The sequence below is a fragment of the Macaca nemestrina genome, chromosome 11 (genome assembly GCF_043159975.1).
Source record: "Macaca nemestrina isolate mMacNem1 chromosome 11, mMacNem.hap1, whole genome shotgun sequence".
In the NCBI taxonomy this organism is placed as follows: Eukaryota; Metazoa; Chordata; class Mammalia; order Primates; family Cercopithecidae; genus Macaca; species Macaca nemestrina.
This window is the reverse complement of record NC_092135.1, coordinates 49,572,048-49,596,019: the sequence shown is the minus strand read 5'-3', so window position 1 is coordinate 49,596,019 and position 23,972 is coordinate 49,572,048. Positions and strand designations below refer to the sequence as shown.

The 23,972-nt window shown below is 41.3% G+C and overlaps 1 protein-coding gene across 17 annotated transcripts in view; it reads left to right on the top strand.

Annotated features, from left to right (window-relative positions):
- Nucleotides 1-23,972, top strand: part of LOC105492667 (nebulin) — a 224,230-nt gene that overhangs the window by 5,729 nt on the left and 194,529 nt on the right. For all 17 annotated transcript variants that reach the window (XM_071072745.1, XM_071072760.1, XM_071072759.1 and 14 more), the window contains exons 5-13: nt 814-1,029; nt 3,475-3,582; nt 4,074-4,178; nt 4,664-4,768; nt 5,534-5,638; nt 12,157-12,261; nt 19,479-19,583; nt 20,252-20,359; nt 22,998-23,114. In XM_071072745.1, the coding sequence (XP_070928846.1) occupies nt 814-1,029; nt 3,475-3,582; nt 4,074-4,178; nt 4,664-4,768; nt 5,534-5,638; nt 12,157-12,261; nt 19,479-19,583; nt 20,252-20,359; nt 22,998-23,114 (1,074 nt within the window). The remainder of the gene's footprint in view (nt 1-813; nt 1,030-3,474; nt 3,583-4,073; nt 4,179-4,663; nt 4,769-5,533; nt 5,639-12,156; nt 12,262-19,478; nt 19,584-20,251; nt 20,360-22,997; nt 23,115-23,972) is intronic.

Below are 23,972 nucleotides of genomic sequence, written 5' to 3'. Positions count from 1 at the left end.
AAGATTGGCTGCTTATCTTTTTTTCTTACATGCATTATTTTTAACCTTGGACTAGACCCAAACTTGGGGTCTTAGTATCTTCCACTATAGCCTGCTGTAAGAAATAGTAATTTCTCACCTACTGCATAGATAGGACTGTTGTGAGGATAATTAGCCCATTGTGTTGTCATCATTATTCTTGTCCACCTAAGCATTTATCAGTGTAAATGGCACTCCAGTTCACATTAATTAACTGACTAAGCCAAGGGAATGAAAATCTCTTATAATATTGATGCGATTCATCTTTTTTTTAAAGTTCATTATTCTTTGTCTCCTATCTACAGTGGAGAATGCCTAAATCCCTGTGGAACAAACAACCAATTTTCCCTTAGTCACTTACAAGTTAATATCAAAGTCGATAATTTGAGCTTTGTTTATCTTAACCTTTTGTTCCCCAACCTCAAGTTTGCTTTTACTTACCCAGACAACTTAAGATTTTTAACTGTTTAAAAAAAAAAAAAAGCTTATTGCTGATTTTTCCCCCTACTTTGAAGTATTTGATTGTCTTTCTGCAAATGCAAACTTAAGGCAATATTGCAAAGTAATAAGGAGTAAACTTTTTATTCCACACAATCCCGACAATCAGCATTCAGATTTATGTAACATAATGTGCCTTCGTATGGCTATAGTGTGCCGTTTCCTGCTTTGGCTTACTTTAGATATGGAGAAGTAACACCAGGCATGTAAATCTGATTTGGAGTTAAAATAATACATACTGAGATCACAGTAGCACAGTTTTTACTTTCACAACAATGTTGAATATCAAATTTTCAGACAATAACAGAAATTTATGAGACTACAACGACAAGGACGTCTGACTATGAGCAATCGGAAACTTCCAAACCAGCTCTGGCACAGCCAGCACTGGCACAGCCGGCACCAGCAAAGCCGGTGGAGAGGAGGAAGGTCATCCGGAAGAAAGTGGATCCTTCAAAGTTCATGACCCCCTACATTGCACACAGTCAGAAAATGCAGGATCTTTTTAGCCCAGTAAGTTTCAAACAACTTCTGTTAACCTCGTTTGATTATTAAGAAATTACTGTTCTCAGCCCACTCTGTTTTGGAGGCTGGCTGGATTTTATTTCTCAAACTTGTATGAAACAAAAACTTATTTTGCAAAATATAGGCTCTTGTGACTGTTGAATTTTCCTTTTATGTCGTTCATTTATACCATTGCGGCCTAAGAAAGCATTCTTATTGAAATCATTCCTGCAAAATAAGCATAAGGCCAATCATAAAGCATTTATTGGTATTTAATCAGTATTAATTAGCCAATCTAGAATAATGAAATCATAAATACAGATTTAATTTAGGCCAGTTCATGGAAGCTACGTAACATATTTAAACAATGTCAGCAGAAGAGCTTCTTAGTAGACTAGCTAACAGCATATAAAAAGGTATATATAGGCCGGGCACGGTGGCTCAAGCCTGTAATCCCAGCACTTTGGGAGGCCGAGACGGGCGGATCACGAGGTCAGGAGATCGAGACCATCCTGGCTAACACGGTGAAACCCCGTCTCTACTAAAAAAAATACAAAAAAACTAGCCGGGCGAGGTGGCGGGCGCCTGTAGTCCCAGCTACTCGGGAGGCTGAGGCAGGAGAATGGCGTAAACCCGGGAGGCGGAGCTTGCAGTGAGCTGAGATCCGGCCACTGCACTCCAGCCTGGGCTACAGAGCGAGACTCCGTCTCCAAAAAAAAAAAAAAAAAGGTATATATAAAGAGGTATAAAGTGAAGAAGAACATTTATGTTAAAAATCCAAGATCAGACTAAGAACTCATTTGAAATTGAGGCTCTGAATGTTTGGCTCTACTTTAGAACAGTGGTTATTAACCATGGCTGCACACTGGAACCCCCTGGGAGTTTTAAAACTAACGATGCTCAGGCCATTCTAGTTTAATTGGTTCAGAGTTGGGCCTGTGCACAAAGATTTTTTTTTTTTAAGAAACAGACTCTTTCTCTGTAGCCCAGTCTAGATCAAGCAGTAGCTTGATCATAGCTCACTTCAGCCCCAGACCCCTGGGCTGAAGCAATTCCTCCTACCTCAGCCTCCCTAGTAGCTAGGACTACAGGTGCATGCCACCATGTCTGGCTAATTAGAAAAAAAATTTTTTTGTAGGATCTCCTAATTTGTTTTTTCATAGAGGCAGGGTCTTGCTATGTTGTCCAGGGTGGTCGTAAACTCCTAGCCACAGGTGATCCTCCCACCTTGGCCCCACAAAACTTTAGAATTATAGGCATGAGCCACTATGCCCAGCCCTGTACAAAAGGATTTTTAAAAGCTGCCCAGATGATTCTACTGTGCGCCCAGGTTGAGAATCACTGCTCTCAATCGTCCCTGATCTTTAAATTCCCATGTACAGTTCTGTAAGTTACACTGACTGACAGCAGATTCAGACACATTTCAATGGGTTTAATTTGTTGATTGTCTATGATGGGCTGAGGTCTCACTGAGTGGCTTGATTGAATGTCCTCTGGAGGCTTAAAAAAATGAAATATAGCTTAAGAGAATATTGGAGCATATAAGACTAAAGTTTATGTCAAAAGCATCCTATTGAGGTTAAGCAATACATATTCACTTTTGGTTAAATGATAGCAGCTCACTATTTGGTAAATTCCTAGTTCAGAGCCTTGAATAATCTAAGACAGGTTTCTAGAAACGAGATTTTCTTACCTTCTTTAGTGCTTCAGTATTCAGCAAAGATAGAATTTTTTGTCAATATATTGCCATAAATTCTTATTAATTCAGATCCTATGAACCTAGAATTTCTGATGTTCTGAACGGAATGTCAGCAAAGGTCTGTAATAGTTTTTAAGTGGTTAGTAACCAAATCAATAGTATAATTTAGATTGTTGACTACTCCACTCAAGAGTACTCCCAAAACATTTATAATGGTAAATTGTGCACATTATCATTAAAGCAAGAATTCATTGTGTATTCAGCAGAAATAATAAAATCACATTCCTAAATTTATAGAATATAATTCAGACCTGCCATTAATTCAGCTGGTGTCTCAGCTATCATAACTACTGAAGTTTAGCTGCAACTTCTGAATTGAATATTTTTGCATTGTATTAGCAATCAAATCTTTTCAGAATTAACTCAACTTCTATATTTATTTTCTAAAATAATTGAGGTTTAGGCTTTTTATACATGCATTCAGACAAAAAGGATTGAAAGAATCATTTTAGGGTATTTCCAAGACAATAGTCTATAATAAATTTGTATTGTCTCCAAGATCCAACTATGTTTAGGAGAAGCAATTATCAAATCTATTTTAGTTTTTGCTGAAAGTCAGGGTAGGGGACAAAAAGAAAGCTATTACAATTGATAATTGTTATAACTTGAAGGATTTTTTTAATCAGATGGGGTAAGTATGTTGCTTGAAATTTTCGCTGCTGTCTTGTTAGGCTAATATCTGATATCCTTTTCAGAATAAATACAAGGAGAAATTTGAGAAAACAAAAGGACGGCCATATGCCAGTACAACAGATACCCCAGAACTTCGCAGAATCAAAAAAGTACAAGATCAACTCAGTGAGGTGGGCTGTATTGCTGAAATAAAGGACAGGGACATTTCAAAATAAACCTACTGCTAGGAATTGTGGGCTCTAAATATGTGCTGTGAGAATGAGGAGTTGAATTACCATGAGTTAGTTCACAAATCTAGAAAAGCATGAACCATAGATCATGTTGCTGTAAATGTGAACCCAAAGAAACTTCTAAAAGCTTGGTTTAGCAACTTAGCTTAACAGGAGACTATGAGATGGAAGCTCCAACTCACTGTGGTTCTCTACACTGTAGTGCAGTAAGGCCAAGAAGCAGCAGGCTGGAGATCCAGCCAGGAAAGCAGACAATCTGTAAGTGCAGGTGCTCCTTTGAAGATCACAGTTTTCCAGCTAAAATGCAGAAACTATGCTTTGTGATGCAGACCTAGAGTCACTGGGGTAATGCTTTGTGGTTATAAGAAATTCCTTAATATACTTACATGTTCATGACTGTCGTGAACTCTGACTGTGCATTATTTGAGCAGGTTAAGTATCGAATAGATGGTGATGTTGCTAAGACTATCTGTCACGTAGACGAAAAAGCAAAGGATATTGAACATGCAAAGAAAGTGTCGCAGCAAGTCAGTAAGGTAAGCCAATGATATGGATGGCTGGGGTACTCGGTAGCATGTGCATCACCTCTGCATTGTCTTAGAGGAGAAAATTGAACAGGCCTGATCCTGCTCACCAGCCTCATGGGCAGTGTGAATTCAATACCTGTATTCATCAAGAAGGCTGCACAGATGAGTGGCCTGTAGAACCTATGGGTGGATGGAAGAGTCCCCCTGCCCAAAGAGGCAGCTGTGACTCGGCTCCAGGCTGTTGCTGCATGGAGTCCCAGTGTCACCAAAGAAGCTGAGGAGCTAAATTTTTAATTGAAAGGGATTAGCATTTTCAATCAAAAGCTGACTATTGTAGGAAAAGTAGTATAGGACGTTGGCATGGTCAATGTTTTCCTAGTAACACGATGGCAGCCTTTGAGCAAGGACGCCTTCAGGAGTCTCCCTTTGTTGTTTAAATCCTCATGCCTTTGGATGAGATCTCAAGCCACAGGTCCTCTGCTCCTTCTGTCTAGGTTTTATACAAGCAGAACTGGGAAGACACCAAGGATAAGTACCTGCTTCCTCCTGATGCCCCTGAACTTGTCCAGGCCGTTAAGAACACCGCCATGTTCAGCAAAGTAAGGGCCTGCTCCATCCCCACTTCTATCTTCCTGTGTCATCCCATCATATACTTCATGTAATACTTGGTGAACTCTTGATCATCTGGAATACAATTTCCCAATCTTTTTATGAGTAGCCTTGAGACATATGAGACTGTAGGGGTAGGGCTTGGCAAAAAGGAACTGAGAGAAAAACTCCTAGGCAGAGTGGGGAGAAGGTCACTTGGGAACCTGAGCAACCTGGGGGCAGAGGGGGGTGTCTGTGGAAAATAAAGGTGCTGTGGAGAACCAGCTGAGAGAGCCATAAAGTAATATCTCAAAATTGTCTTTAGACCCTGTGCTATACTTTAGATGTCCCTGGCTATTAACTCTAATTAGAGGTTTATTTTGTGACCCAACTTGCAAGTGTCCTATATTGCCCCGAACTACGTGAAGTGCTTCCTGGCTCCTTACATTGTGTTAGCACTTGTAAGTGCTATTGATAAACAATGATAAATAATGTCAAAAACAACAACAACAACAACAAGACAGGTCGAGTCACAGAGAAGAGATGAAACAAAATCAGACACATCTGCCCCCCTGAAAATAAGAAAAAACAGGGCATGCTATCAGTAAAAATGACTTGGGTTGGATGGAAAGGGGGAAGTTATCTGTGAATTTCATTTACCTTTGCTCTCACCTCGCCCTTGGTTCTTTAGGTCATTGATGGATGAATTCAAAACTGCATTTTGTGTAAATGTGACCCTACTTCCTCCTAACTTTTCTTTTTTTTTTTTGATTTAGAAACTGTACACTGAAGACTGGGAAGCAGACAAAACTTTGTTTTACCCCTACAATGACAGCCCAGAACTGAGGAGAGTTGCCCAGGCCCAGAAAGCTCTCAGTGATGTAAGTGAAATGCAAGTGGCACCATTTAGGTGTGCAGAGTCAGGGGAACTTGAATTACATCTTCTGGCCAGATGTTCACTGCAACTCTTCTTTATAAGAGGCTAAATGCTGTATTTCAGAGGAGTACATGTAGAATTATTATAATGTACGATGTCTCATTTAGATTAGATATAATTTATACTTTATATTATTTAATCTAGTCCAATTTCCTCTTCTTATAGGTGGCAAACCTGAATCTGGGGTCACATTAGTTAGTGGCAGAGCCTAGGCTTGTGAGCTCAAGACCAGTATTCTTTCCACTGGAGCATGAGTTCTTCTTTTCCCTTGACTCTGGTTGAAGTTGTTCCGTGACAACAGAGTGGCAATTTTTAAAAACCTATTGTAATCATAGCCACCTTCCCAAATCTATTAAGTAAGCAATGTTATGGAAGGGTTGTGCCTTGCTATCCTAATCATCAAGTCCAAATTGTGGTATGTCTCCCTTTTTCTGTGTGTGGGACCTGACTAGTGTACTTCTTAAAACATATTTGTGGCTGTGTGTGGTGACTCACCCCTGTAATCCCAGCAGTTTGGGAGGTCAAGCAGGGAGGATTGCTTGAAGCCAGGAGTCTGAGATCAGCCTGGGCAGCAAAGCAAGACCCCGTCTCTACAAAATATATTTTTTAAAAATTAGCCAATTGTAGGGGTGTATGCCTGCAGTCTCAGCTACTCAGGAGGCTGAGGTAGGAGGATCACTTGAACCCAGGAGGTCGAGGCTGCAGTGAGCTATGATCAAGCCACTGCACTCCAGCTTGGGCAACAGTGAGACCCCCGTCTTAAAAACAAACAAGCAATGACAACACTAACAACACCCAAACAAACCACAAACACATTTGTATAGTTATCCCACAAAGAGCTCTTGCTATCAGAAGATACTTCAGTTAGTGAAAAATCAGTGATCCCACTTGCCAGAATTTTCGTATCCTAGACCTTGAAAACCGTATGTTAGAGGAACTTAAAAGGCTTACTAGAGTCCTTAGGCTTGAAACCAGCAGCAGCAGCAGCAGCAGCAGCAGCAGAGAGACCCACTTGGGCCTAGCACTCTCCCTTGTTTTGAGGTACTTTCTTACATGACCATTGGATTTGCCGGGAGGCCACGTTGAAAATCCAGACCGCAACTCCAGTCTTCAGCAGAGCACTGCATTATAAAGTGACAAGTTATTTGACATTCAATTGTCAGTTAGATCCCTGGAACCTCTTTATTTATTTATTTATTTATTTATTTATTTTTTTGAGACGGAGTCTCGCTCTGTCTCCCAGGCTGGAGTGCAGTGGTGCAATCTCAGCTCACTTCAAGCTCCGCCTCCCGGGTTCATGCCATTCTCCTGCCTCAGCCTCCCGAGTAGCTGGGACTACAGGCGCCCGCCACCACGCCCGGCTAGTTTTTTTGTATTTTTGGTAGAGACGGGGTTTCACTGTGTTAGCCAGGATGGTCTCGATCTCCTGACCTCGTGATCCGCCCGCCTTGGCCTCCCAAAGTCCTGGGATTACAGGCGTGAGCCCCAACGCCCGGCCTCCCTGGAACCTCTTATACTCAATTTGGACTTAGTAAACTGATTGGGATTTACTTCTAATGGAATCTAGGGTCTGATCTTGCCATGAACCAAAATTATACATACCAATTTGATGGTGTCTCCGATTTCTGAGGTCTAATTTTTAATGCCACCCTCTTAATATCACCTGCAAGTTTAGTGGACATTTTTCTTTTTTTTTTTTTTTTTTTGAGACGGAGTCTCGCTCTGTCACCCGGGCTGGAGTGCAGTGGCCGGATCTCAGCTCACTGCAAGCTCCGCCTCCCGGGTTCACGCCATTCTCCTGCCTCAGCCTCCCGAGTAGCTGGGACTACAGGCGCCCGCCACCTCGCCCGGCTAGCTTTTTTTTTTTGTATTTTTTAGTAGAGACGGGGTTTCACCGTGTTAGCCAGGATGGTCTCGATCTCCTGACCTTGTGATCCGCCCGTCTCAGCCTCCCAAAGTGCTGGGATTACAGGCTTGAGCCACCGCGCCCGGCTTTAGTGGACATTTTTCTATTTCACTTTCCATGTAATTGGCTAAAATATAATACAGATACACTCCTATCCTTTCATTGGTAAGTTAGGAAATAGAGAAGGTATAACAAAACTTTGAAGTCATCTAGCACATGGTACCAATTTTAATGTGTGAGTACTTCTTGCTTCTCTTTCAAGATTAGCTTTTTGATTCTGTATCTCACAGATTCACAATATTGTTGCATGGCTGTTATCAAGTGATCAACAGTAATTTATTGAAAGTCTATTATGCATGCACACCTGGCAGGATAGAAAAGTACTACAAGCAGTTTTCATCCTTTCCTCTGAGAATTTATAATCAGGTTGATAAAAGAAAAGTATGATATATCAAGCAAGAAAAAAGTTAAAAATGGAACAACAGTCTAATACTTGCTATAAGACAGACAGAACACGTGTGAGTAATCAGAGAAGGCCATGTGGAGGTGGTGGTCCTGAGGGCATGGGTGGTGATGAAGAAAGGCATTTCGAGTAGAGGGAGCACTCAAACAAAGGGACACAGGTAAAATGAGGTCTGAATTTTAAGGGACAAGGAAAGTGAATGATGTGAGTGCTCATTTGGAGGGCACTTGTGAGAATGCTGGCAGCAGGACCTTGAAAGGCAGACAAAATTGCTTCGACATGGAATGGTAAGAAATAAGAGGCAGCATAAGATTTTGGAGCAGAAAATAGCATGATAAAAATAGAATCTGGAGTAATTTTGATGAGCAATATGATAGATTGAGATTAGGAAATACAGGAAAAACTGAGTAATTTGGAGAAATCTATTTTAGTAATAATTAGGGCAAAGGAGAGGAAGAAAGGAATCTGAGGGTAATAAGTATTAATAAGCATACATGGCATTGGATATTGGAGCCAAAGGAGAGAAAGAAGCCCTAGAGGAGCTTCTGACTGTAGACTGGTGGTCTGGGTGAGTAGGGCAACAGCTGATAAAGATGCATTAATGGAAAGAGAAATGGAGTTGAGATGATTGAAGGACACTTCAGATCAAGGCATGCTATGGATAAATTAGAAAGTACCATTGCTCAGGTGTGAGACCAGGGCAAGAAATTAATATTTGAGAGTCGTGAGAACAAAGTGATAGCCAAAGACATGAACATCTATGAAGGAAGCAGAAGAGTGCATGGCCAAGGGCAGAGTTTTGGAGGACACCCACACTTGGGACTGAACAGGAGCCAGCAAAAGGATGAGGGAACAAACAGCGAAATTGAAGAGGAACCAGGAAATGCTATGTCATGTAAGCCTGGGAGAGGTTTCCAAGAAGACACTTAATCTCCTATCTCGCTTCACCTATCAAATGGAGAGATGAAAGGTTACCTTCATACCATTCTAATGCTATGGACTTTGAACAATGAAAGTTGGCCACATGTTTTGAGCAATTAGAGTAGAAGATGTAATGAAAGAGAACATGCAATAATGAAGTAAAGTCTTCCATGCTATTCCTCAAAAAGATGTGGCAGTTAAGGCATAGCTTTTATTTTTAATTGCAGACCAAGTATGCACTCAGTATCAGATTACTGACACGCCTATTAATACTGTTGTCAGCACTGTGAACTTCTACAATTATTGGGCACAGAGCCATAAGCAAACTGTTGTTTGCAGAATGTACCACTGGGTAGGCGCATAGATTTCTGGCTAAGGGCTTGGGTTTAGAGGCTGTTGCTACCTCTCCTGTACCTTCTTCCTGTGTCCTTCTTAATCTACTTATCATGTTTTACTTATTACCTAAGAGAGACAAAGTACTTTGCATACACTAAGAGTCTTTAAGCTGATGCACAATACTGAACTCTTTTTTTTTTTTTTTACTTTTTTAAAAAATCAGATCATTCTCTATAACAGCAGAATTCTAACTAAACAGAATTCTGAAGAAGGTTCCTAAGAAATTAGGACTTCTAGATCTGATTTGTCTGAAACTTCTTGGCAGGATGTTCTACTTAATAAGCATTTCTCCTGTTCAAGTGTTGCTTTTTTCCTAAGGACTTAACTAACCATGAAAAATTCTGTGGTCCTATGCCTAAAATAGTCTTCAGTCTGTGTTTTTGTTTGGTTTGGTTTTTTGTTCTGTTTTGTTTTGTTTTTGTTTTGAGACAGGGTCTCACTCTGTCACCCAGGGTGAAGTGCAGTGATGCAATCTTGGTTTATTATAACCTCCGCCTCCCAGGCTCAAGCGATCCTCTCGCTTCAGCCTCCCAAGTAGCTGGGACTACAGGTGTGCACCACCACACCCAGCTAATTTTTGTATTTTTGGCAGATACAGGGTTTCACCATATTGCTCTGGCTGGTCTTGAACCTTTGAGCAATTCATCCGCTTTTGCCTCCCAAAGTGCTGGGATTACAGGCATGAGTCACCGTGCCTTGTTTAACTTATTTAAAGGAAATTAAGCCAGGCTTATTTGTGGAATTTGTGTAAATACATTTCAAAATCTGTCTTTTGTATCCCAATTGATCTGCTGTCCATGAAAGCTTTTGTTATAGGCCCTAGGTAGATATTATTGGGATAAGATATAGTTAGACTTGGTTAAAGTATAAAGATGATTGGGACCTTGGGATTATTCAACTGCCTTACTTGATAAATAAGAATACTGCCATGAGGAAGGGGAAATAATCACAGAAATCTCACAGTTGCATCATGGAAGATTAGAAAGATAATTCTCCTCTTGAGCATTCCCCCGTGGCCTCAGTGTGTAAGACACGCATTGAGATGTCAATCATTGACTCTTGCTCTAGCTAGGTACTATGCAGGCCATGAGGGTTCCCAAGGATAGGACATCTTTTTTGCCATCCCAGAGCTCACAGTCAAGAGGAAAGAGACATGTAGACAACAAATTACAGTGTCATATGATGACCCCTTTAAAGGAGGTAATGGCCAAGTTGAGTGAGATCCCAGGAGAAGGTCATCGCATCTGGCTCAGGAGTCAGAGAAAGCTTGGGAGGGGAGTCATGCTTGTCCCGAGCCATGGAGAGGAAACAGTGGTTTGCAGACAGATGGGGAGAGGGAACAGCATGTACAAGGCCCTGAAGCATCTGAGGGCTTCATGTGTCTGGGGATCTATGAATAGTTCTGCATTTTTGGAAGCAGGGGCCAAGTCTGGTGGGAGAAAAAACCAGAGGAGTCAGTAATGAAGAAAGAAAGGATGGCAAGAGAGAAGGATATGCATGATTTGTGGGCACCATACTTATTTTAAGGTGATGGAAGTCTTTTATAGGCTGAAGGGAAGGAGCTAATGAAGAAGGAGAGGTTGGGGTTGTGAGAAAGAGGAGGGATGACAGAGAGCTGGGTGCAAAGGATGTGCTGGAAGGGAAAGCACCCTGGGTACAGGAGTCATTCCCGCTGAGGGATGTTTCTGCTCTGAGCCAGGGCAGGGCTTGGAGAGGCAGGGATGAATATGGAGAAGATAAGTGTATAGCGTTTCTTTCCTCTATGAAAGAGGAAGCTGAGAGTAAGGTGGAGTTGATTGTGGGCTTAAGGACAGTGTTGGGGTTTTAGACTGGCTGCTGAGAGTAGGGACTAAACAGAGACACATAATGGGCTGTGCAAGTTTCCTTGAAGACAAAATGGCATTTGTATACCATAGGGTCATAGGGCACAGAGCCCCAAGCAAGCTGTTGTTCACAGAACATACCACTGGGCAGGCATGTCGATTTCAAGTTAAGTGCTAGGGTTCAGAGGCTCCCTACCCTGTACCTTCTTCCTGTGTCCCTCTTAACCCTACTCATCATGTTAGCATTGCCTAATCCATGGAGTTGTGGGTTTTCTTCTGTGGCATTCAGCATCCTAGGCATAAGAACAGAGGAAGTTGGCCAGGTGTGGTGGCTCACGCCTGTAATCCCAGCACTTTGGAAAGCCAAGGCAGGTGGAACATGAGGTCAGGAGATCGAGACCATCCTGGCTAGCACAGTGAAACTCTGTCTCTACTAAAAATACAAAAAATTAGCTGGGTGTAGTGGAGGGCACCTGTAGTCCCAGCTGCTCGGGAGGCTGAGGCAGGAGAATGGCATGAACCCGGGAGGCGGAGTTTGCAGTGAGCCAAGATCGAGCCACTGTACTCCAGTCTGGGTGACAGAGCGAGACTCTGTCTCAAAAAATAAAAGAACAGAGGAAGTATATGGTCAAGTCGATCCAAGGCTGGGGGCTTATTAAGTGAGTGTGATAAAAAGACAAGGAGTTGGGAGTTGAAGATGCTGGTTAAGAGAATAATTGCAATTGCAAACCAGAGCATGCAAATAACTGGAAGAAAGCAGATCTAGGGCCATGAGTCCTGAGGAGGAGGGAAGAAAATTCAATGAAATAGAAATCACTAGCAGTACTGAGAGCAAGGGTATATATAACATCTAGAAGGACAAATTATAACAAAATACACTAAAATTTAAGACTTCAAATAAAGATGAAAGCATAATCATTTTTAAAATACATCCCTGTCTTTTATTTCATCAGGTTGCCTACAAAAAAGGTCTCGCTGAACAGCAAGCTCAATTTACGCCTCTGGCCGATCCTCCAGAAATAGAATTTGCCAAGAAAGTAACCAATCAAGTGAGCAAGGTAAGTAAATAGAGCTGGGACATTGCCTCCCTTGAAGACACTGCTTAATAATTTCAACCATCAGAGAGGGTTACTAAAGGTGAGCCTGAAGAGTAAACACAAACACTCAGAGTATTTTTACATATGACCCCCAAAACTTTACAGCAAAAGCAATACATCCATAAACGTCAAGAACTGTGTTAATAAATGTTTACCCAGCTGGACGACTCAGCAATTGATAAATGTGAAAGTCACCTTTTGAAAACAGAAGCCATGTCCTAATGTCACTTGACATTTTCACTTATGACAGTAATACTACAGAGTCACCAAATAACCACACACTTCCGTGAAGAGCTGGTTTAAATTCACAGGGAAGACCTTGTATAGCTGGATCCTATCAGTCAGACTTGGCAAAATAAGAATGTGTCTCAGACATAGCTTAGTTAACAGCAGTGGGCAGTGGACCTCATAACTTTTAAGGCCCTAGCAAACAGCTTAGTCTCCCTATATTTAGGTGGTAAACTAGCTCTGAGGAATGTGGCTCTGATGAGGAATGTGGAGAGACAGATGCTCGGTGGATGAATAGGCCCATGCTAAATTCCTATTTTAAATTGGTCCAAATCAGGCCACTTTCTCCTGGGATACTGCTGCTTTTAAATACTTTATCTTGCCCTCTGTGGAGATGAGTGTTGGTTTGTTCTGTTTGAATTTTGACGAAACCTCAAGATTTTTGTCTTAAGCATTTTCTGGGTAAAGTATCTAGTAGAGACGGATGAAATGATATGGATGATGATGTCTATTCAGTGATGTTTGTTAGTGTTTGATAATGTAGATTACCTAACTATGTAACTGTGAGCTGTTTAGATAAAGAATCTAGTAAGTATAGTAAACTTTCACTAATAGGAATGCTACCATTCCTGAAATTTTGCCTAAGGCTAAGCAGAAATTAACTTTCGAACTGTACATAAATACATGGTCCACTGAAAGTGTTGATATTGGCCGGGCACGTTGGATCAAGCCTGTAATCCCAGCACTTTGGAAGGCCAAGGTGGGTTGATCACCTGTCAGGAATTCGAGACCAGTCTGGCCAACATGGTGAAACCCATCTCTACTAACGATACTAAAAATTAGCTGGGCGTGGTGGTAGGGGCATGTAATTTCAGCTAATTGGGAGGCTGAGGCAGGAGAATCACTTGAACCTGGGAAGTGGAGATTGAAGTGAGCCGAGATTGCACCATTACAATCCAGCCTGGGCAACAAGTGTGAAACTGTCTCAAAAAGAGTAAAAAAGAAAAAAAAAGAAAGCGTTGATATTGTAAGTAAGATGGGGGAGGACAATTTATCTTTTTGGAAAAAAAAAAAAAATGTGTTTTCAAGTGGTCATTTAGAAAGGAAAGGAATCTATTTTCAATTTTTTATTTAAAGTCTATTTTAAAAGATACTTTATTAAGGAAACATTCTTTTGCATTATTTGAGTATGCAGTGGGGATTCTTAAAAGTAATTTTTGAAAATCACTTTCAAACACCTCTGTAATCATTCTCTCCACCAATTTAGGCTTGCCGGTTGGTTTAGTGCTGCGCTCTCCAGTACAGTAGCCACTAGCCAAATGTGACTAGGAAGCACCTGAATTTGATCAGTATAAACTGAGTATATAAGTCAGCTTGGGCTTCTACAACAAAATACCATACATTGAGTGGCTTAAACAATAGACATTTACTTTCTCACAGTTCTGGAGGCTGGGAGTCGAAGATCACGGATTCAGTCCCTGGTGAGAGACCCCTTCCTGGCTTGTAGATAGCTGCCCTCTCATTGTGTCCTCACACACTGGAGACAGAGAACCAGCTCTGATCTCTTCCTCTTCTTCCTCTTCTTATAAGGATGATAATCTCATTATGGGGTTCCCACCCTCATGACCTCACCTAAACTTAATAGCTTCCCAAAGTCCCTTACCTCCAAGTACCATCACATGGTACTAGTGAGTTAGGTCTTCAACATATGAATTTGGGGGGCGGGGACACAGACATTCATCTCATAACACTTAGTGTCCAATATGTGAGAAATAGACACTGGATCTTGAATACTTAATTATGAAAAAAAGAATGTTTAAAATTAATATTTTTATGTTGATTACATGTTGGAATGTTAATTTTCAGATTTACTGGGTTCAGTAAACTATATTATTAAAATTATTTCTCACATGTTTCTTTCTACATTTAAAAATGTGGCTGTAAGAATGACTTGCATTATATATGCATTGGATGGCACCATTCTAGGTGGGCAAGGTGACAATGTTGGGTACTTTGAAAGCATAGCCAGAACAGGCTTTGCCCTGTGGAGTACTAATATGAGCTAAGGGGAGGTTGGCTGTGGAAAAAGGTCACCGGATTTGGCCATAGTGACGTTGTTTATTCCCAGTCTTAACCTAGATTTCTGAGTTCTTAATGACTATTGTGCATCCAAAGTAATAGTTGTGTTGGGGAGAAATGCTTGTGATTGGTAGAAGTCCACCCAACCACAAACCATCCAACAAAGGAGGCACAGGGCTGCCAAGTGTGACTTACTCTAGTACTGTCTTCCCTCCTCACTCTCAAGATGCGTTGGCCCATGTTGCAACAGCATCATATCCTCTTTCTCCCTAAAATAGGATAAAAATCTCCTTTATCTACCCTAGAACTTAAAGTATAAAAAAAAATATTGTTTTGAAAAAACCTCCTTTATGTACTCACTCGCATGCATTTAAACTCAATATCCCCTTGTTGAATCGTGTCTCCCAGATCCATCTGTTGGTGCCAAGGGGCCCTCCTTGGCCCACTGAAGGTTGGCTGAAAAATCAGCTTGCAAAAGGCAGATTAACTGGAGAAACTGCATACAAATTTATTTAATGTGTACACACGGGAGCCTTCAGAATGAAGCCCCAGCTCCCCAGGGGTGCAGAAGCTTATATACCATCTTGAGGCTACAGAAAGACTATGAACTTGGATCCCGGCAAAACAGCTTATGGAGAGTGGGGAGAAGAGGAATTCTGTTGAAGGGCAAGAAATGATTACTAGGGAGAATTCGATGGGTTTGAAGAACATACAATAGTCTGGGGTGAAGTCTGTTGGCCCACAAAGCAAACAATGGTTTATGACAGGAGCCCGTCCAGGTTTGTTGACAGACTTGTCTTCCTTCCTGCACTATAAGTTCAGTTGAAAACTCAGGGAAGTGGTCAGAGGGAATTGTTTTCTTCTGTGGTAGGTCCGGACCTTAGATAGATAAGGAAATTTGAGCCTGTCCTTTGGGAGAGGTAGAGGATTGAGAGATAGGATGGGGGTGGGGGGGTTGACAGGGAAACAATTTTTCTTCTTAGTGGGTCTATCTGGTCTTTATGTAGAAAGAAGTCTCTTCTAGCTTCCATTAATCTCTAAGGGCCTTTAATTCAAAATACTCATTATACTAGGGAGCCATATTTTGGGGTGGAGTTCTCTGTGCATCCTCACATCCTTTTCTTACAGCTCCCAGTTCAGATGGTAATGATTGCATATCTGCAGTGATTTCACTAATGTTAAGTTCCATTTGCCATCCTTCCTTACTATACCTGTCAGAATCAATTCTCTCACCTTTGTCTTTGGCCAAAACCATCAGCTACATGCTTCCTTCTGTCTCAGCTGTATTTTGTAGCTCTAACATAGATGAACAGGCAGAGTTGTTCATGGAAACAGGCCTTCCAGGCGGGGAAACTATGCACACCATGACCAGCTGAAAGTGGAGCCCTGAATGCAACACTGGGAAGTCCCTTTAGTTTCTCTGTACCTGCCTCTCTGCTCCCTTCCAGATCCACAAAAGAAAAAATATGAGATCTCGGGCTGGAATTTCCCACTGATACCAACTGGAGCCTCAATTTTTTAAAAAAATAATCTTTCAGTAACATAATGTTATACAGCATGAAGATACCAGGCCCTGGTCCTCTAAAACCATGGAGATTCTTCTATCACATAGAATTGGGAAGATTTCCATTGATTTCACCAGAAGAGATTTGATTGAGTCAAACAGGCAGTGTTAGGACCACTGTGGGCAATAAAAATACAAGCTGGGTTCTTTATACCCTTTCTTCAGGGATAACTTTTCTATGAATGGAACCATCAGGAGCCCTAGTGCTTAGCTACTCACAGAAAAAGAGAAGGGTAATTAACTGGCTTCATATTCCTTTCCATTTGATAACCACATAAAAATTACAGATTCAGATGTTGAAAGTACATAATGAAGCCATGTGTTTAAGCAAGACACCAGGGTACCCAGTTTATGGCCCCATGGAAGTCCCCTCAGCTGACCTCTGAGGAGAAGGGAAACAATCTTACTATATCTATGGACACATGGTCACCCTCTTACCCAGAGAAGGTGTCCCAGAGCTTGTAATTGGCCCGACATACTTTCCTCTGTTAAACAAACCAAAAAAATTCTAGAGAAGTTAAACTGACTCTTTCTTCCAAGTTTCCATTGGTCAACCACAAACACAACACAGTTTGGAGAGAAAGGTTTCCCCCTAACCTTTCTCTCCAACTCTGTTGTGTTTGGATGTTGGGAAGGTTGAATGTTGGACCCCGACATGAGTAACCCGTCTCCATGTATTGTACAAAAGCTCTGGCCTCACTCTCAGACTTGCAGAGTGAGACCCCTTGGCTGGGAGAGAGGTATGTGTCCCTGTGGGACCCTCTCTCTATGTGCCCCCACAGGGACACATACCTCTCTCTTCCTCTCATTCCTCCACCTATGGACCCTTGTTCTTTCAACTTCTCTCCTACCCACAAATGAGACAGAAGGCCATAACTTCCTAAGTAGCCAACAAGCTCCAGCCTTCTCCTGTGTCATGAAAATCTTCCCAGACTTGGCAGTGCTCAGGAGCGGATTGTGAGAGTTCCAGCGCCACCCTGACCCATTTCAGCTCCTGAATAGGAAGAAATAACATGTTGTAGTTCATGAAGATTTAGAAGGAAGGAAGGACTTTAGATGAGGGGGTTGAGTGATCTTACACTCTTGTTTTGCATCTTCTTGAAAACCAGACGTCTATCTCTCACTGTGAGAATCTCCTGCTCAATTATCCTTAACAAATCTACATATGCAATGCCTGTTTCCTGATAAATGCCCAACATTTAGACCTCATTAAGAATATCTGCTATCTTCTTGGCCTGGTGCGGTGGCTCATGCCTGTAATCCCAGGACTTTGGGAGGCCAAGGCGGGTGGATCACCTGAGGTCAGGAGTTCAAACCAGCCTCAACATGGAGAAACCCCCTCTCTACTAAAAATACAAAAAATTAGCCGGGCGTGGTGGTGCATGCCTGTAATCCCAGCTACTCAGGAGGCTGAGGCAGGAGAATTGCTTAAACCTGGGAGGCGGAAGTGGCGGTGAGCCGAGATCGTACCATTGCACTCCAGCCTGGGCAACAAGAGCGAAACTCCGTCTCAAAAAAATAAAAAAGAAAAGAAAAAAGAATATCTGCTACCTTCTCAACTTTAAATTATATTTCAAAGTTCTCTGGATCTCAGTTTTGGGGATCAGGCCCAATTGCCCCTTCCCAATCCTAAGGTTTTTCTCCTTTGACAACAAGCAGGAGGTAGGGTCATGTCCCTCCAAAAAATGATACATTAGGAGATCCTAACCTGAGGTATGTGTACATCAAGAACTTCTGAAGTTACATTGTGAGCATTTTATAGCTTTCTCAATTTCTTGAAGAGGTCTGTCTTCAAAAAAAGATTAGAAACATTTCTATAAGTAGTCTTTGCAAATCCAAAAATCAATGTTATTGACTTATGTTCTTTAAATCTTCAAAAAGGAGTGCAGCAGGTCAATCAATCAGCAGTATAACACAAATCTTACCTCAGCAAAGATTTCCATTGAAGAATTGTTCCCTCCCCGCACATACAATTTTCTTTCTTACAGAATTTCTTTCTGTTATGATGATGACAATAGTAATAGCTATTATTATTACTACAGTTGTTATACCCTATATTTGCTTAGCACTGTGGGGTTTACAAAGCACTCTTCAGCGAATGATCTTATTAAACTTCCCAGCAGACTTCTCTGTAAATATTATTGCCAGCACTTGTGGCTGAGAAAACAATCAAACATTTGGTCAAGACAAAGTCAAATCTTGGTCCCAGAGATCGAACCCACGCCCAGGACTCTAAAATTTATAGCTGCGAAAACCAGTTGGCTATTTATTTGCATATTAACCTTTTGAGAAGAAAGGAAATCAAGCATTTGAGTGAGGGCTAAGCTTCCTTTAACCCACGCTTGTTGACTCTGCACATCACTTACCTTTAGTTCTTCTGGTAAAGGTGTACCAGAAAGACACTTTCTTTTTCCTTAAAGGGTATGGTGGGGATATAGGCATATGCCAGTGCCTTGAGGCCGGTTAGTTATGCCTGTGAACACATTTTTATAAGCCATGGACGGAGAAATGCTCTAACTCAGCTTGGGCTCTAGCTCATGGACCCAGGTTTGGGGTTGGCTTGGTTAATTCTGTTCCAAGAACACGTAAGCCAAGGTATTTCAAGACCACATATCATGGTCTCAGTTTAGTGTAGTTGAACAAACATTTATAATGTAACTTTTGCATGCTACATTTTGTATCGGGTTCTGAGGATATGAAAGTGAAGAAAACATACCATGTCTCTCTTCCAGGAGCTTACAGCCTGGGATTCAGATGCAGTGGGATTTGGGAGTCAGATGGGGCAATAATTCAATTTTTGAATTACTTTCCAGTTCCTATTAAATTTAACTCTGAACTCAAAGGTCTATTCATTAGCCTGCAGGGTGAATTTTATTGCGGTTGTTTCTTTCTGGATAACTAGGAGTTTTGGTAAAGCTTAGAAATTAATGGCTAAGTTAATTTGGCATAGAAATCTCAGGTTGATATGTTGTATTGTAACTCTGAAATATAAATAGAGGATGACTGCTGACTCTATTTCTTTAAATATCAGGGGACATCTGCAACTTCTGAACGAATGAAGTCCCCAAACTCAGCAAGGGGAGGGGGCGTTAGTACCCTCTTTCTCCATTCTCTATCCCCATCACCCAACTTTCTGGTTGGGTAAATTGACACTACATTGGAAGATTTTTTTTTTAAAGGCATTTATTAAGGACCTAAGAATGGCTTGCTGAAGATATTTTTAAAGTTAATCATTATTCCTTAATTTGCTGTCTTATTTGTCAATTCATGAGTTATGCTTGTCTTATTTTCTTTTTATTTTTTCTAGCAAAAATACAAAGAAGACTATGAAAATAAAATCAAAGGCAAATGGAGTGAGACACCTTGCTTTGAAGTTGCAAACGCCAGAATGAATGCTGATAACATCAGTACAGTAAGTGGGAAGGGATGGCCGATCGGTCTGTCGTCCTGGGAGGGAGACCCCTTTCCTTAGTGACTTCTAGCCACCTGCCCTACCTGAAGGGTTGCAGGACACTGAGGCCCCTCTTCTTGGGACAAGACCTGGTGTAGAGTTCCTGTTAGGAAAGAAATTTCACAAACTCTCTTTCCTTTTGAGAAATGTTATTTGGCCAAATACCATTATTTCTACCTCAATTTTTACAACACATTACGGTGAGACCCCCTTACTGAATGCAAAGTGCGGTTAGTACAAGTTAAAGGGATCCTTTTTAATTATTCTTTGCCTGAGGAGCCAAACTGTACAGTTATGAAATTGATTAATTTAGTATCTCCTCCCTGGAAAACATGTCTATTGTTTTTATTTTCTTTTAAGTTTCCTGCTCCTGGCCCTTAAGAGCTCTTTCTTGGTAGCCAAGAAAAGCCTTACTAATTCTGTTTTTAGCCTATTTTAATTGTTCTAAATCTCTGTTAAGTTGCTAATCATTTTTGCAATGGTACCACATTCTCTAATTGTAATCTGACCAGCCTAAACCAAGGACTGGGTGGCTTTGTGTAACTTTTCCAAATCCCTGTGTCTTCTCATGGAAATTCTTGCATAGTTCATTTCTACAGCAGTTCTTCACCTTGTCTAATGTCTTACAGAGGAAATACCAGGAAGATTTTGAAAACATGAAAGACCAGATCTACTTCATGCAGACTGAAACACCGGAGTATAAAATGAATAAAAAAGCTGGTGTGGCAGCTAGCAAGGTACAAGGAAACCATCCCATTTATCTTGATGGTTTGAGTGTGGGTGGATTTCTTATAACTTTGGCTCTTGCATATAATTAGTAAAAAAAGGGGAGGGGTGGTTCTTGGGGGAGCTATCAGGGTTGAGACCAGTGGATGTGAGGCATTTGAAAAAGAGTAGAATTGAAACAACAAGAACAACAACAAAAGTACTTTGGAATTATAATGGAGCTATTAAAAATGTTTTGCCATGTATGAGCATTAATAACATCGAATTACCATCTTCAGTATTTCCTAGAGTAATTTATTATTTGCCTGAGGAACCAGACTGTACATTTATCAATTTGATTTAGTGTCTTCTCACTGGAAGGACCTTTTGCTGTTTAGAAGGAGAAAGATTGTAATCTTAGAGAGCAGGACTTCCCCCAGGAAGAGGCAATTGGCGGCCTTATACGAAGATAAGCAATCATACATGCAGCACTATCATTATTTATCTTATTTTCCCACTGACTATGGAAAACCTGGTCGCAGGTTCATAAATCCATGGATATTTCCATATGCTCTATTGAGTGAGTTTGGTGAATGAGCTGGGTCCTTGGCATTCTGAAGCACGATGGTCACTAAAGAGAGCAAAAACTTCAAAGCCAAACACACTTGGTTCTAATCCTGGCCTTGGCTGTGCCGGAGGAAGCAGGATTACATCACTTAGAAGGCTATTACAGCATCCACGTGTAAGACAGTGGTGTTTTGGACCAGGAGGGTAGCAGGGCAGGTGATGAGAAGTATTTTGAAAGCACAGCTGACTTGATTTGCCGATGGATTGGATGACACGGGTTTTGGTCTAAGCAGTTAGATGAATGGTGTTTCCCTTTATTGAGACAGGGAAGACTATGGAAGAAGTTGGTAATTTTTCTGAAGGACAGACAGGAGCTCATCTTCAGATATGGTAGATTTGAGATGCCTTTTAGACATCCACATGGAAGTATCAGTGATCATTTGACTACATGAGCCTGAAGTTTCAGGGGAGATATAAGGAAAGTTGTATAAACTGGGGTGTCATCAGCGTACAGAGACTGTTTCATGCCATGAGTCTGGAGAGCATTAAGGGAGTAAGTGTAAACAGAAAACTTTAGGGGCTGAACTCTGGGGTCCTTCCATGGGAACATATATGTGAGATGAGGGAGAAGCAAAATCAGGAGAGGGCAATGCGTTGGGAAGCAAGTGAAGGGGAAGGGAGTCATCAACTGCGTCAAATGTCTCTGAAATGGATTTACCAATGTCTGGTCTCTGGTGACCTCAACAAGAGCAATTTGGTGGAGTCTGCTTGGAGAAGATTCATGAGTGAATGAAAAGAGGGAAATTGAAGCTAGAAGTATATTCAACTCTTTCTAAGTATTTTCCTGGTAAGAAAAGAAGAAAATGGGCAAGTAGCTGATGAAAAACTGGGTAAAGTGGGACTTTTTAAGATACGAAACAAAAACATCATGTTGATGGAAATAATCCAGTAGAGAGGGAAGATTTGGTGATGCTGGAATGGGGAAGAATGTCTGGAGTGATATCCTAGAGTATGTGGAAGGGGAAGAGATCTGTTGCTCAAGAGGAGGGGATGGCTTTGCCACAAGCCCTGACAGTTCTTCTGTATAACAGGGGAGAAGGCTGCGTATCCCAGATGTGGGTTCAGTTTGTGAGTCTGCTTTCTGGTTGTTTCCATTTTTCAAGGAAACAGATAATTCTCTAAGATGAAAAGTGATCTGAGTCTCTCATTCCTGCAGCATACCCTTGTGAAGCTCTGTGGAGGTTGCGGGGTGGATGCCTCTGTACTTCCCTTGAGTATCTCTTGTCTTTGATACCAGATTGCCTTTGTTTTCTGAGGTTCATAAGTGGTAGATTTATCTAGGATTCCTTGAACTTCTGTGGTTGTATTGCCTGAATAAAGGGCTTACACTAAGGATCATGGTGGGAACCAGGATCAGTTTCTTGTTCTAATCCCTGTGGACAGGCTCCTGATAGGGGCTTGTGAACCCTGCCTTCCCTATTCTCCCCCAGCACCCCTCAACGTGCTGCTTCTGCCATAGCTGGAATTAAAGGTGCAAATAGGAAGAGCGGAAGGAAAAGCAAGGCTCTTTCTCCCTGCTCCTTCCTCCTCCTCCTCCTTGTAAATTGAATACATGTGTGCTCCATGCACAGTTGCAGGTGAGGCTTAAAAGGGTGGATTGGTGGTACTTCCAGCTTCCTTTCTTTGGGAGCGTGTTGGCAGATAGGTAGCTGGGGGTTAAGAGCTGAGTGAAGGTTCTACAGCAGCAGGTATCTGGGACATCTTGCACGGTGACTATTTGGATTTCTTTCTCTCTCCTATTATTTCTGTGTCTCTCTCTTTGAGGGCAAGGACCATGTATTCTTTCTTATATTCTGTCCCCAAGCCAGACACAGAATTGACACCCTATGGATAATTTTGAATGAATAAATGAATGGGAAGAAAAAGCATCCTGGAAATGTATGCAGTTTCTCTGCTGCTGTTATGCGTTACTATGAGTATTTTGTTTATAACATGTCAAGCTGCCATTTTTAATTGATTTGTGGAAGTATGTCATATCCATAATAGAGATGGGGACAAAAATAACCCATAGAGTTACTTCATCATTTTATTTCACTCCTACAGGTAAAATACAAAGAAGACTATGAAAAGAATAAAGGAAAAGCAGATTATAATGTGCTTCCTGCTTCAGAGAACCCACTGCTTAGGCAGCTGAAGGCGGCAGGAGATGCCCTAAGTGATGTAAGTATATTTTTGTCAAAACGTGTTTTTAAACCTTAGCTGCAAAAGAGATGAAAATTTTCTCCTTTAATGACTAAATGCATATATAACTTTGCAAATAACGTTAAGGTTATGGAGTGGTAGGTTCATTGGAACTATGTAACCACAGAAAGGCATAGTACAATGTGCCTTAATGTTTGTGGTTCTGTGGGGTTAATTCAATGGGCAGGGAAATTCTCATTTGCTTATGAGCTCTGGGCACCTGGGCCTGCATATGGATGTGCTGCTTATGAGCTCCGGCACCTGGGCCTCCACATTGCAGATGTGCTGTGATTTTAACAGAAGCAAGAAACTTTCAAAGATAGATCTTGGCCCCAGAAACCATCATTTGCCAACAACAGAACTTAAAAGATGGCCCCCTAAGTCTTCACAGGACTTTGTAATTGTGCAGTTATTAAGAGCCCAACTAAGCTGTTCAATCTGAAGCATATTAGGCAAATGAGACTGGGCTTGGGATTAAAAGACTAACAGCCTGAGAGAGAAAGAAAGAGATTGAATATGTGATGATTTGAGTTTATCTCTTATGGTTAGGTTTGCATTAAGCTTTCCTAACATTTGTGGATTTTATGTAGCTGTCTGTGTGGGTTAGTTATCTTTTCTTTGTCCCTTGAACTAAGCAGCATAGGAAATATGTGTGTGTGGTTGGGGAGCGGGTGAGGGAAAGTGGCAAGTGAGAGGGTATAAATAGATCTGTCCAAATAGCTCTGCTGGGAAATCAATGCAAAGCACGTTTGCTTTCTTTTAAAAAACCACTTTATTTCAGTCAGTTTTTGGGTACAGGTGGTTTTTGGTTACGTGGAAAAGTTCTTTAGTGTTGAT